This window comes from Syngnathus floridae, chromosome 2, assembly GCF_059516105.1.
Source record: "Syngnathus floridae isolate MCC-2025c chromosome 2, RoL_Sflo_1.0, whole genome shotgun sequence".
NCBI lineage: Eukaryota > Metazoa > Chordata > Actinopteri > Syngnathiformes > Syngnathidae > Syngnathus > Syngnathus floridae.
This window is the reverse complement of record NC_142414.1, coordinates 7,039,061-7,053,430: the sequence shown is the minus strand read 5'-3', so window position 1 is coordinate 7,053,430 and position 14,370 is coordinate 7,039,061. Positions and strand designations below refer to the sequence as shown.

General features: G+C 44.2%; 2 protein-coding genes, 1 long non-coding RNA gene and 1 other non-coding gene across 8 annotated transcripts; 3 read left to right on the top strand and 1 right to left on the bottom strand.

The window, feature by feature from the left end:
- Positions 1-67: 67 nt before the first annotated feature.
- On the top strand, positions 68-2,273 carry LOC148401437 (UDP-D-glucose 4,6-dehydratase-like). Of its 3 annotated transcripts, none has more exons than XR_015855518.1 (11): positions 68-272; positions 358-424; positions 519-587; positions 693-783; positions 855-1,003; positions 1,073-1,171; positions 1,252-1,311; positions 1,477-1,520; positions 1,594-1,759; positions 1,874-1,971; positions 2,042-2,273. XR_015855518.1 is itself a non-coding variant. In XM_088367583.1 (11 exons), exons 1-10 carry the CDS (start codon positions 226-228, stop codon positions 1,924-1,926), a joined length of 849 nt encoding a protein of 282 aa, XP_088223709.1. In that variant the 5' UTR covers positions 68-225; the 3' UTR covers positions 1,927-1,971; positions 2,042-2,273. The 3 variants fall into 3 exon arrangements, 2 of the variants coding, with proteins under 2 accessions (XP_088223709.1, XP_088223705.1); XM_088367583.1 differs by having other exon boundaries at positions 1,870-1,971; XM_088367579.1 differs by having other exon boundaries at positions 1,818-1,971.
- On the top strand, positions 2,259-6,770 carry hes3 (hes family bHLH transcription factor 3). 3 transcript variants are annotated; one of them, XM_088367624.1, is made up of 4 exons: positions 2,259-2,390; positions 5,473-5,568; positions 6,113-6,194; positions 6,254-6,770. In XM_088367624.1, the coding sequence occupies exons 2-4, from the start codon at positions 5,488-5,490 to the stop codon at positions 6,676-6,678; spliced, it is 588 nt and encodes a 195-aa protein (XP_088223750.1). In that variant the 5' UTR covers positions 2,259-2,390; positions 5,473-5,487; the 3' UTR covers positions 6,679-6,770. The 3 variants fall into 3 exon arrangements, with proteins under 3 accessions (XP_088223750.1, XP_088223744.1, XP_088223735.1); XM_088367618.1 differs by lacking the exon at positions 2,259-2,390 and adding an exon at positions 2,417-2,550; XM_088367609.1 differs by lacking the exon at positions 2,259-2,390 and having other exon boundaries at positions 2,969-5,568.
- Positions 6,771-7,825: 1,055 nt separating this feature from the next.
- Positions 7,826-9,762, top strand: LOC148401435 (uncharacterized). Its single transcript, XR_015857097.1, has 2 exons — positions 7,826-8,731; positions 9,552-9,762. It is a non-coding gene; the product is annotated as an uncharacterized LOC148401435 (long non-coding RNA).
- A 4,226-nt stretch (positions 9,763-13,988) lies between these two features.
- Positions 13,989-14,060, bottom strand: trnam-cau (transfer RNA methionine (anticodon CAU)). Its single transcript has one exon. It is a non-coding gene; the product is annotated as a tRNA-Met (tRNA).
- Positions 14,061-14,370: the final 310 nt, after the last annotated feature.

The following is a 14,370-nucleotide window of genomic DNA, read 5'->3' as shown; positions in this document are numbered from 1 at the left end:
AATCACAAAGCGGAAAATGGTCAAATGGGGGCTCCATTTGTCCAACCCCTTTTCAACGTGTCAACACTACCGTAAACCATCATCGACTGTCGTGCTTACCATCATGAACCTGTCCTGTCACAAACGTGTTTTTCAAGATTACGAAGTTAGAAGTGAAACCCAAAGACGATCGTGTATAACAATTTCAACATTAATACGCGTACGAGATTATAAGTGAAGGAACTGATGGACTCCATCCGAACTGTTTTAGTGACTGGGGGTTCTGGGTTTATGTGAGTTGACGTCACATAAATCATTCAATTGCAATTATTATAAATTTGTCTTTATTTACAGTGATTTGTTCCTCTGTCCATACAGTGGCTCTCACCTTGTGTGTTCGCTGGTTCAAAAGCATCCCGAATGGAAAATTTTTAACTTGGATAATGTAAGCTTTTATCATCAGTTTATTGTGTTTAAAAAAAAAAAAAAGTAAACGCAGAGATTTATATAGCGACAAAATGTGTGTGACATCTTTTCAGCTAGATTACTGCTGCAGCCCAAGGAGTCTGGACAGCATTAAAAACACAGCTAACTACACTTTTATCAAGGTAATAAGTTTTTTGCAGTTACGGACAGTTACCCAATAACCCCTTCCGCCCCCCTTGTGCGTTAAGATGTTTAAATTCCATCATACCGAATGATTTGTGTAACAGGGCGATGTATGTAACGCCCAGCTGGTGAACCACATCTTCAACTCTCAAAAAATTGACGTCATCTTCCACTTGGCCGCCAAAACCCACGTTGGTGAGCAGCAAGTCGAATTGTGGCAACCACAACACTATTTCCTACAATGGTCTTGTTGGGTTTTGCCTTAGATTCATCTTTCCAAAGCCCAGCCATTTTCCAGCACGTTAACATCCACGGCACACGAGTTTTACTAGCAGCTGCCACTCAGACACGCCACAAGCTTCAGTGCTTCATCTACGCCAGCAGTGATGAAGTGTACGGATCGAGTCTAGATGAGGTTCGGTGGATTTATTCACGTCGTCATTTTAGCGGTGGTATAAAAAGTCTACACACCTCTGTTTTGTAGGAATTTGATGAGAACAGTCCAATGAGGCCTTCCAATCCATATTCTTCCTCAAAGGCAGCTGCAGAGTGTCTGGTCAGGTTGTACTGGGAAAAATATAAGGTACATAGAAGAAGTTGCTTTCGGTAGAAATGTAACATAATTGTATTTGAAGGTATATTAATTTAATTTGCTGTCTTCAGCTTCCTGTCATCATCACAAGGAGCAACAACATCTACGGTCCCAAGCAATACATTGAGAAGGTACAGACTAGTAGTAGTGGTGTGCGAGGTTAACGCAAACTAACCAAATATTTACTCAATGCAATGACAAAAATGACATCCTACGTTAATAAAACTAATGATCGTGAAAATGTCCTCTTGGGTAGTTTCAGTGGATTATAATAACCGGTGTTGTCGTTCTCACAGGTCATCCCGAAATTTCTCACGCTTTTGCAAATGCGCAAAAAATGGTAGGTGATTTTATTCGGAAAATGTCACACCGTGCAACGTCCCAACTTTGTGCTCTGTGCTGCCCCGCCATAGTACCATTCACGGAACCCTCCCCAAATCTCGCCATTTCCTGTTCGTCGACGACACGGTCAACGCCTTCCTTCTACTTCTGGAGAAAGGGATTGTGGGAGAAGTCTACAACATAGGCTCAAACTTTGAGATAGCCATAGTGCAACTAGCCAGGGAACTTGTCAAGATGGTAGGTTGACACGGACAGCGTAGATAGTCTTGGATGCAAACACTAAAAATTTTTTAAGGTAAAAAACGTGCCTGATGCCGAGCTGAACGACTGGCTGGAATTTGTGCCAGACAGGCCAAAGGTCGACATCCGCTACCCTATCAAATGTGAAAAGCTTAAGAAGTTAGGCTGGAAGGCCGAAGTCTCCTGGTCTGATGGTATCAAACGGACTGGTACGGCAAGCACACACAACCAGGCCAAACACACATCTGAGACAGAATATTCATACCCGTCTGTTTTTAGTCAAATGGTACCAGGACCACCCAGACTTTTGGTCGGACACACCGGAGGGCCCGGGAGAAATTCCAAGCACGTTAGAAGATACCAACCAAGAGCTGACTGAGTGAAGTCATCCTGCAGTGTACCGCCTTGGACCAACAGGGGGCGCAGTTGACCAAAGCACTGTGAAGTCAACCTGAACACACTTGATATCAGAGGACATTAACAAGTGGTGGAATTTTTACCTCAATTCTTACCTCAACTGACCCGTTGTGTTTACTGTCCATTCCTCCATCCATCCAAGCTGGGCTCAGGTCGTCCAGATCTTTTTCCAGATCTTTTGCTGATGGAAACACACGCTAGCAGCTGAGGGGTAAATGTACCCCAGGGGCTCATTCCTCTAATTGCACGTTCCTAGCTTTTCAGTTTGCATGCTAGCGTCCGCCAGCAAAAATTCCGGAAATTGAGGAGGCAGAAATGTTTTGAGCTACTGAGACAATGTCGAAAGATCCCATCGCCTCATTGACGTTTGAGTTAAGTACGAGAAAGACGAGAACACTTTGTCTAACCATTGACTTGCAAATGTACCCGTTTTCTCCCCAGAAAAACGTAGTTTATTGCAGTAATAGCATAATTGCCTCACTAATTGTTGCTAACAAGTCCCCCAATAGCCCAATCCTTACAGTGAATCCGTCGGAGTCCCCGTCGGCACGGCTCCATGACAAAAGCCCTAAAAGGTTCATGAATGATCTGAGGCTCAAAGAGTAAAAGTGGCGCGAGAGCCGCGTCCTTTTTATAAACATCACTTAACTTGTCGGTAATGGCACATGCATTCTCGCTTCCAACTGGGACACAAGTTTCTCGTTGCGCCATTCTCATGGATAGATGATGACATGCATGGAGACTTTGAAGTGGGGTGCAGGGAGAAACTCTTTGAAAGCTTGGCCGATCGTCCCTTCCCTTGCCTGCATGTTAGCACTCCATTCTTGTTTGCATCGCTGAAGGAGAGGCAACACTAATTGAAATTATGGCGAATAATAAGCGAGGCGATGTCTCTGTCTGTTCTCTGAGGAACAACTTACAGACCCTGCCACGGTGCTGTGTCCAAAGCAAGCGTGAAAACTTGACTAATGTGACGTGGAAAGAGGACAAAAGACACCACAGAGCTGCCTTGGAGCGTAGCACCTCTGCCAGATTTCATACCGATTACGCACGCATCACTATTGCATTAAATTTGTGCCCTGCAATTATTCGGTAAATTTTACGCAATTAGTGTTGGGGGATTTTATTTCATTTTTTATTTTTTTACTTGAAGCAGGACACGCGTCATTTGCATAGCCGCGACGTGACGTGACAATTTAGTCATCCGAATGTGATTGGCAGGCATGGAGTTAACATGTGATAATACCTCACAATTGTATCATCCGCCAAGATACAGAATGTTAACTCAAGTAGAGAGAGTAAAAGCTGATGCTAAAATATAATGCTAAAAAAATACACTTGAGCATAAATAAAATATTTGGGGCGCATTTGATCCGATAAAGTTCTGTATTTGTATTGGCAGGAATAAAATCTTAAAAGCTTTTTACAAATACTAACATAAAGGTTTTTAACACAAACTGACAAATAATACTGGGGTGAAGGTGCACGTGACCTGACAGGACTAATCAAATAAATGACTATACCTAAATATTATAAATCGCAGCATCAGGTTTTTACCTTTGAGATGCAATATTAAGATTATATACATCATGCATCTCTCCCTTAAATAAGAATTGTCAAGCATTAGCGACCAGAAAGCACAGGACAGGACTGGGACAATTTTACATCGGAAAAGGGTCGATTGGTAACTTGCGTCAAATGCAGGGGAGCCTATCCAGTATAATTTAACAAATCTACTTTTTTAGTCTGGTCAAAGCTTGCGAACAATATGTGCAAATTTAGCCCCATACACTTCCTATTAGCAAACTCACGTATGTCTAATTAGAGAAATTGTAACTTGCATGGGTGACATTAGTGCGTGTAGGTGCCAGGAATAGAAAACATTTTTTTTGTGTGCGTGCAATTTGATGCAGGGAAGGCACCCCTCCGTCTTCAGCTGCATTGAGCGTTCATTGAGTCGCGTGACCCTCATAAAGTACTAAAGCCTCGCCCTCACAAGTCCAAAATGCGGGCCCTTGCTCTTGAGTGGCTGATGCCGCGTCTCAAAGCTTCCCGACGCACTCATTGATATTTTCAAAGGCTGCTTTTTACGTGCATAAAAGATGCGCAATGGGCCACAGTGAAGTCCACTTTCCCAAGCCAGCTCTCCTTTCAGGGAACAGTGTGGAGAATCGCTAGGCGGGGGACCGAGGACAAGGGGCGGCTCACAATTCTCCTCGGTGCCCCTCTAACCCAAGTACATCCGCACCCCCCTCCAAACAGCTTGGTGTGGAGACAAAAAGTTATGGCGCTCAATACCCGATGAATAGCAGAGTTCGCTTGCCCAAAGTCCCCTTTGCAATCCAAACAATTTGGTGCGTACCCACAAATATTGTCTCAAACAGGTTGTGTGAATCGAGCATAGTGCAGGTGGAACCTCAATCGGGCCATGTAGTAGCTACCATAAAATCAGGATGCGTGGCGGCACATCGAAAATTACCACGGTGCTGCCTTCAACTATAGCTGGCGTGAAACTCCCAAATTAAAGTGTCAATAGAAGACCAAGCAGAATCTGAATCATGGTCAATTATTTTTCACTTTTGGTTTTAACGCTACTTTTTTTTACCCCACACGATGCCACTGTAATGCGAGTCGTTTGCAATGCCGCAGTCGTTTGCTTAATTTGACTTTTCAATTTATAAATGCTGCACACAACAAAAACAACAACAACAACAACAACAAAGAAATGTGTCTTCTAAAAGATAGCTCCAGCTTGAAACAGGCTACTGGTGCGAAAATATGACACTTGTGATTTTTTTTTAAAGTTTTCAAATTATGGAGATATTAATTACCTTCTCTATTTCGGTATGTACTATATGTTCTAGGGTATTTTGTTGTTTAGGGGATGTCTATTATTTGTGAAAGGCATTTGTTTTTTTATATTTGTCCAGTTTCTTTAATTATGAGCAACATTTTATCTTCTCTTTTTGGGTGTGCGCTTGGTTTTGGCCGTCAAATGACAGCAGTGTTTAGCCATTTATCGTAGAAGGGATTGAGGGTGTTGGGCGTGGGAGGGACGGGCAGACTTCTTGCATTGAGATGTTAAGTGGGTGTGTCTATACAAACCCGCGCATGGTCCACTTTATCTTTCTGGCTACGGAGAGGAAAAGAAAATCCCTTTAAAAAACAGGCTGAAGACAGAATGGTAGCATCTACTGACTGTGTGGACAAGTCCAATTCAATCTAAAAAGGTTGTGAATGTAATAGTAAAAAGTTTACTCAAATGCATTAACGATTTTATCTGAATTACCCAGGTATCCAAACCACTGATGGAGAAGAAACGAAGAGCTCGTATTAACAAGTGTTTGGACCAGTTGAAATGTCTTCTGGAGAGCCACTACAGCAGCACTGTAAGGATTTCAACCAGCAAATAGCATATAGCAAATAGCCGCTCCACAGGCCAACAGTTCAATACACATTCAAAACATTTTACAAAAAGAATAAGACAATAATAAACCCAAACACTGTAATCATGTTATGTTCAGGCATTGCTTTACCCTTCAAACTGTGGTAATATATCAGATTCACATAGATATTTAAAAAGAAAAAAAAAGGAAAGAAAACAACACAGTTGAAGGCCAAAATATAATTTTATAGAAATTACCCAAAGCAATCCAAACTCATGAAACACATTTTAATATAACAGGCTTGACCAAAGTCCTTAAACCTCACGGAATACAAAACTAAGTCGCATTGCAGTACACAAGACCAATGAAAATTGATGGCAGTTATAAAGACAAAAAGCAAACAAGAGCACAATGTTCACAAATCTTGATACGTGATCAGGGGCGAAAAGAAGGAACAAATAATGTTAATTATCATACAGATTTTTTTATGTGTTGAAATATGAGCATTTTAACAGGAATGTTATTTTTTGTTATTTTTCTTGTACAGATTCGGAAGCGCAAACTGGAGAAGGCTGATATATTGGAGCTCACCGTGAGACATTTGAAGCACCTTCAGAAATCTCACACCTGTAAGTCTGCACATATTAATTGCAAAAATTTGACTTTGACGCATTGTTCACATTTGCAGTCCCATCCACGCGTGGGGAGGTTTCCGATTTCCAGAAAGGCTTTCACAGCTGCCTGGCCAACGTCAAACACTACTTGCTGATGGCTGACACAGTGAGCGACCAACAGCGCCTCAAGATGTCGCAGTTGCCCGGAAAACTGGACATCTCCAGAACCACGGATAGCGACACAGTCCTAGCAGAGACGCGTGGCTTGCCGAGGAAAGCCAAGAACGACAACGCGACCTCACATAGGACCCACGGCGCATCTCACTTTCGCCCGAGTGAAAACACGCGAATGCCCATGCATAAAGGGGCCACACGGTGTGGGCTGGCCACCACCCCCACAATGGACGACCAGAGAATACGAGTTACGCTCAAGAAATGTCACCTCAAAAATCCCAGTGAAGTTGGCAACACCCAGCACAATATGTGGAGACCTTGGTAGAGACGCTGACCGTTTTCACGGAAACATTTATAATTGTTAGTTGTTACACTTGCACATTCTATTTTCGGAATAAAAGTGGCTATAATATGCGACTCTATTCTTGCATTTTTTTCATACGCATACTATAAATACTGCAGTGTTCGCCGAGAGCGCTCACACTGGTCAACAGCAACAGTAATCTCCTAAAAACTTCACGATATCAATTACACAGGCGTTTTTTATGTTGAGATGTAAGTAAACTTTCCGAGATAAAGTTTACCCCCTGGTTCTAAACTTGCCCTGTTTCTTCTATTATCATTATTATTGTCATAATAATAATAATCATCATCATCATCATCATCATCATCATCATCATCATCATCATCATCATCATCATTATTATTATTATTATTATTATTATTATTGCCCTGAATATAAATTGAAACAAACTAATTTAACTATAACAAATATATTTCCCTAAAAAGTTATTTGTAAAATAATCATTAGTTTTTCAGTGCTGTTTGTCAAGTTATGCGTAATGTAACAAAATTATTGGGAAACTTTTCATGCTGTGTTTTAATTATTGATTTGGCGTATTTAACTCACACTTAAATAAAATACTCATTTTAAATTGGTGAACTTATTTATTAGCAAATAAAAGAACTGCATTAAACCCATTAAATTATCAACCTTACCGTACTGATGGAATGAGAGTAACTTCTGTGGCTACAAGGAATGAAACAAAATTAATGGCAAGTTTGCTTTATTGAAGAAAAAAAATCGTCAGGTTGTACTTTATTTTATTTTTATTATTATTTTTTTTGCTGCTTCTCCTTGTGTTTGGAGTACCTTGTTTTCTCAATGATGTTATTAACTGTGTACGTGTGTGTGTCTTTATGGAGGCTCTGCACTGAAGGCACCTTGCCGAGAGGAGAATCGCTCTCACGCCCATTTGTCTTTCACACTAGTGTTGGCTCGTGATTGAACGATTTGTTCAAAAGAACGAATCCTTTCAGTGAACGACAGTGAAACATTAACTTCCTAAAGTGATTCGTTTTTCAGTTCATATAACTTCAACCAGTAGGTGTCGGTAATGCGCATTGGAGCTGGTGCCACCTCGCCGTAAAACAAAACGAAGAAGAAAATGACGTAACTTCCCGTTCACGAACGAGTTGCGAATTGCATTTCCCGTTCACGAACTGGACGGATCTGTGAGTGAACGAGTCAGTGATTTGCATTTTCAGTTCATCGCGGGAACGGATCAGTGAGGGAACGAATCCTGACTTTCCCGTTCGCGAACGAGTTAATGGGTGAACTGCCTTCCCGTGCAACAACGGATCAGTCAGTGAACGTGTTGCGTCTCCCTCCTAGCGTGAACTATGTAAACCAGAATGTAGATTTACAATTTGCCAAGGAAAGAAAGAACCACTCACTGAAACACCACTTCTTTTATGTACGTTTTCTCCAACTAACGGCTAACTTTATTACATGAAGGGATGCGTCGTTATGCAAAAACGGGGAGATTATGCTTCTCTTTGGGTAATCTTTATTTTATAACACTTATAGTAGTTTTTTAATAATGTGTATGCATATATACGCCTAAATATTGTTATCCAATATATCTACTGCAATTTAGATTGCTGATTTGAAATTTACTATTATTATTACTATCCATCCATCCATTTTCTGAACCGCTTAGTATCCCAGACGTCAACGGGCAGTAGGCGGGGGACACCCTGAACCGGTTGCCAGCCAATCGCAGGGCACACAGAGACAAACAACCATTTGCACTCGCACTTGTTGGATTCTGTCCATAATTTAGGGAGCGCGTTATCTGCGCCTCACGGCAAAAGCCTTTGCCAATCACCTGTTATTCAATTTACTCACTGCGTGCTCGTTTGATTTCTACAGATTTAGGAAAATGCAAAGACACTGAAGCAGAAATTAGACTTAGACAGCTTGGTTGAGTTCAATCACAATTCTTGATCAAAAAGCTCTGTTTTCAGGAAAGTGCAATACAGCGCTGGGCCCTTCAAGAGCGGAAAGTCTCCATTCAGAAAAGGCAAAGTCCAAGGTTGTTAGATCAGTTTTATATTCAGTAGCACATTGTGGGCTGGGATTGATGGGCGATGAGTCTTCGGGGTGGGGCAAGTTCGAAGGAGAGTCTGCTTCCATGGGAGTGGTGCTGGTTATGGGCGATTTGGTGTGTTGGTGGGGGGCTGTTGGTGTGTGTGTGTGGAGGGGGCTGTTGTCTTCCATCCCGTCTCTCGGCCTTGGCGATCATCTTTGGCCGAGTTCTCGGGTGGCTCCTTCTGGCACCCACTGGTTTTATCTCCACGTGACCTTCCTGTGAACATTCTTCTCCAATCTTGGACATACACTGTCGTACCGCATTCAACCGTATCTTTGCTTTGCTAGGCAAACTATTTCCCTCTGTGCAGAGCGTTCAGTAGTAATCAAAAACTGGCGTCTAGCATTAGTCAAAACATAAGATACAATCAAGTACTGAACGGTCAAGACGACTCTGGCCGTGTCCATGATTCAGAGAAAAAACATCAGGCATGCATTCCACAGTTCCTTAAGGGTCATTAAGGTATTTAGGCAATATATCAAAAGTCATTTGTTATTTCAAAGTCCTCAGAAATATATATATCAGATCATAAAGTTATAAAAACCTTTCTCATCACCACTTATCAAAAATGTCTAGTTATGTCTTCTTTATTGATTTGGTGTGTAGGTATAATTATATGCTTCAAATGTTTCTTTTATTTATTTAATATGTGAATATACTTGTCTGCTTATGTACTTTATTCAATGAGGTTTGAGCATATCTGTTTTTGTAGCGAGGCAGGACTTTTTGTATTTCGACCTCATTCCTTCACACTCACACCTAGGGACAGTTTGGAGTCTTCAATTGACCTACCAAGCATGTTTTTGGGATGTGGGAGGAAACCGGAGTGCCCGGAGAAAACCCAGGCGAGCCTGGGGAGAACATGCAAACTCCACACAGGTTGGGCTGGAGGTGGAATCGAACCCGCACACTCCTGACTGTGAGGCGGACGTGCTACCCATTATTATTTTAATAAACATTTATGTTAAAACTTATCTGGTGTTTTATTCCTTGTTTTTATATTCGCCAGTTAAAACAAAAATCAGACAGTTGGTTAACTGCTTTATATGACAATATGTGTTTTACGTTGTTATATGAGTTGGTGTCCCCCAAAATAACAAATGTCGGCATAACGGATGCTTTTTCAACCTTTTATTCAAACACAAACACATTCGGTATAATAACACCATCAACTCCAATCCAAAAAATACCAAATTAAAACATCAATGTCGGCATAACGTGTGTCGGCTGGCATTGCAGCAACTCTGTTTGTCACTCACTCGTGAACCTTCCGAACGAACCTGAAAATGGCGGTGTACCTAATAGTTTGTCCGAATGACGTCACAGATCAAACAGCCAATCAGAAAGTGGGGGTGAGGGCGGGTGTGGCACTTTTCATTTTCATTTCAGCTTTGACCATGATTTTTCCCGAATGAATTGGCCTGTTATTAGGAACACTTAAAAATGGCGGTGTAGATAATAGAGTGTCCGAGTGACGTCACATATCGAACAGCCGATCAGAAAGTGGGGTGAGGGCGGGTGTGGCACTTTTCACTTTTCGTGAAGCTTTGACCACGATTTTTCCCTAATGAAGTGGCCTGTGATTAGGTACACCTGAAAATGGCGGTGTACCTAATAGAGTGTCCAAATGACGTCACAGATCAAAAAGCCAATCAGAAAGTGGGGGTGAGGGCGGGTGTGGCACTTTTCACTTTCCGTGAAGCTTTGACCATGATTTTTCCCTAATGAAGTGGCCTGTGATTAGGTACACCTGAAAATGGCGGTATACCTAATAGAGTGTCCAAAATGACGCCACAGATCAAACAGCCAATCAGAAAGTGGGGGTGAGGGCGGGTGTGGCACTTTTCACTTTCATTTAAGGTTTGACCATGATTTTTCCCTAATGAATTGGCCTGTGATTAGGAACACCTGAAAATGGCGGTGTACCTAATGGAGTGTCCGAGTGACGTCACAGATCAAACAGCCAATCAGGAGGTGGGGGTGAGGGCAGGTGTGGCACTTTTCACTTTCACTTAAGCTTTTTCCCTAATGAACTGGCTGTTTTTTTTTTACCGGCGGTAAGGGATGCCGTCAAGCTGAAGAAGGAGTCCTATCAGGCCGTTTTGGCCTGCGGGACTCCGGAGGCAGCTGACAGGTACCGGATGGCCAAGCGGAACGCGGCTTCGGCGGTTGCTGAGGCAAAAACCCGGGCGTGGGAGGAGTTCGGTGAGGCCATGGAGAATGACTTTCGGACGGCTTCGATGAAATTCTGGTCCGCCATCCGGCGTCTCAGGAGGGGGAAGCAGTGCAACGTCAACACTGTTTACAGTGGGGATGGTGTGCTGCTGACCTCGACTCGGGACGTCGTGAGTCGGTGGGGAGAATACTTCGAAGACCTCCTCAATTCCACCTACACACCTTCCATTGAGGAAGCAGGGCCTGGAGACTCTGAGGCGGATTCTCCAATCTCTGGGGTCGAAGTCACTGAGGTAGTCAAAAAACTCCTCGGTGGCAAGGCCCCGGGGGTGGATGAGATCCGCCCGGAGTTCTTAAAGGCTCTGGATGTTGTGGGGCTGTCATGGCTGACACGCCTCTACAACGTTGCGTGGACATCGGGGACAGTGCCTCTGGATTGGCAGACTGGGGTGGTGGTTCCCCTCTTTAAGAAGGGGGACCGGAGGGTGTGTTCCAATTACAGGGGAATCACACTCCTCAGCCTCCCTGGTAAGGTCTATTCAGGGGTGCTGGAGAGGAGGGTCCGTCGGGAGGTCGAACCTCGGATTCAGGAGGAGCAGTGTGGCTTTCGTCCTGGCCGTGGAACAGTGGACCAGCTCTACACCCTCGGCAGGGTCCTTGAGGGTGCATGGGAGTTCGCCCAACCAGTCCACATGTGTTTTGTGGACTTGGAGAAGGCGTTCGACCGTGTCCCTCGGGAGGTTCTGTGGAGGGTGCTTCGGGAGTACGGGGTGCCGACCCAACTGATAAGGGCGGTTCGGTCCCTGTATCACCGATGCCAGAGTCTGGTCCGCATTTCCGGCAGTAAGACGGATTCGTTCCCAGTGAGGGTTGGACTCCGCCAAGGCTGCCCTTTGTCACCGATTCTGTTCATAATTTTTATGGACAGAATTTCTAGGCGCAGCCGAGGCGTTGAGGGGGTCCGGTTTGGGGACCTCAGCATCGCGTCTCTGCTTTTTGCAGATGACGTGGTGCTGTTGGCTTCTTCAGGCCGTGATCTCCAGCTCTCGCTGGAACGATTCGCAGCCGAGTGTGAAGCGGTCGGGATGAGGGTCAGCACCTCCAAATCCGAGTCCATGGTCCTCGATCGGAAAAGGGTGGAATGCCCTCTCCGGATCGGGGATGAGATCCTGCCCCAAGTGGAGGAGTTCAAGTATCTTGGAGTCTTGTTCACGAGTGAGGGGAGGATGGAGCGTGAGATCGACAGGCGGATCGGTGCAGCGTCGGCAGTAATGCGGACCCTGTACCGGTCCGTTGTGGTGAAGAGAGAGCTGAGCCAAAAGGCAAAGCTCTCAATTTACCGGTCGATTTACGCTCCTACCCTCACCTATGGTCACGAGCCATGGGTCGTGACCGAAAGAACGAGATCTCGGATACAAGCGGCCGAAATGAGTTTTCTCCGCAGGATGTCCGGGCTCTCCCTTAGAGATAGGGTGAGAAGCTCGGTCATCCGGGAGAGACTCGGAGTAGAGTCGCTACTCCTCCACGTTGAGAGGAGCCAGATGAGGTGGCTCGGGCATCTTATCAGGATGCCTCCTGGACGCCTCCCTGGGGAGGTGTTCCGGGCATGTCCCACCGGTAGGAGACCCCGGGGACGACCCAGGACGCGCTGGAGAGACTATGTCTCTCAGCTGGCCTGGGAACGCCTTGGGATCCCCCGGGATGAGCTGGATGAAGTGGCTGGGGAGAGGGAAGTCTGGGAGTCCCTCCTAAAGCTGCTGCCCCCGCGACCCGACCCCGGATAAGCGGAAGAAGATGGATGGATGGATGGATGAAGTGGCTGTTTGATCTGTGACGTCATTCGGACACTCTATTAGGTACACCGCCATTTTCAGGTGTACCCAATCACAGGCCACTTCATTAAGGAAAAATCATGGTCAAAGCTTCACGGAAAGTGGAAAGTGCCCCATCCACCCTCACCCCCACTTTCTGATTGGCTGTTTGATCTGTGACGTCACTTGGACACTCTATTCGGTACACCGCCATTTTCAGGTGTACCTAATCACAGGCCACTTCATTAGGGAAAAATCATGGTCAAAGCTTCACGGAAAGTGAAAAGTGCCACACCCGCCCTCACCCCCACTTTTTGATTGGCTGTTTGATCTGTGACGTCATTCGGACAGTGTGTGTGTGGGGGGGACGTACGATTTGTTGAACGAATCTTTTGAGTGAACAGATTCTAAAGATTCAGTTCACTTAAAAGAACTGGAATGCACATCACCATTTCACACTGGTGGCCCACATCGAAGTAGGATGCTATTACATTCCTGGAGACCCCCTCCCCTCTTCTCGCAAAAAAGACTCCACTTCCTGATTTTCTTGTCGTCTCTCCGCCCCCCCCCCCAAAGAAAATAGAAAATGGTTCCATCACGTTGTTAACTAGTTAGTCAGTCAGTCAGTCAGTGAGTGAGTGAGTGAGTGAGTGAGTGAGTGAGTGAGTGAGTGAGTGAGTGAGTGAGTTAGTTAGTTAGTTAGTTAGTTAGTTAGTTAGAAAAAACATATTGCTTCGATGGCATCGTTTTTAAACTGTTGCTCACGTTGATCATAAAATGTTGAACCTCGCCCCACCCTTGCGCGCTCATCTAAATGTGAGAATTTATCAGTCGCCTCACATCAACAGTGTCACATTACCATGGATTTTTTTCATTGCCGAAAGGAGGACCAGTAAATGTACTTCAACTGTCCCTATTAACGTCTATGAAGTATTCTTTGGCATTGTACGAAGGATCAGTTCGTCTCAGCTTCAAAATAGTGTCTTACCCAGGGAGGAAGAAGGTCATAAGATATTATCATCAGACTGGACCCAGTGGAGCGCACTTGAGAGGCGAACAAGACCGTATACATTATTCGCTCATGCTTAAATTCTACTTTTCTGTCCGTGATAAATTATTTTCATATAGCAAAAAATGCCGTTAGGTTTGAGTAAGATGTTTGCGAGTGTTTAACATCTCCAGTAGACATGCAGTAAAAGTCAATATTAAACGACTAGCAGAGGATGGTTTCGATCCATCGACCTCTGGGTTATGGGCCCAGCACGCTTCCGCTGCGCCACTCTGCTGGTATACAATGTCGCATCTGACTAAATACATTCACTCAATAAATGCCTTAGCGAAAAAATTTTAAACCACATTTATATTTTGACTTTCAAACCATAATCCTGTCTTAAAACCCCCCGATTAAAATGTTATCCTTTAAGCTTTAACATGGACTTGATACCCTATTTTTAAAGCATAACCTCATTAATCCCAATACCTTCTTTGAAAGCCTAATTTTCCCTGACTTGAACACTATTATGAAACTATATCCCTGAAAAACCCAAACCCAAGCTTAAAACCCAATTTTTACATTCTAATCCTTGCTTGAAACCC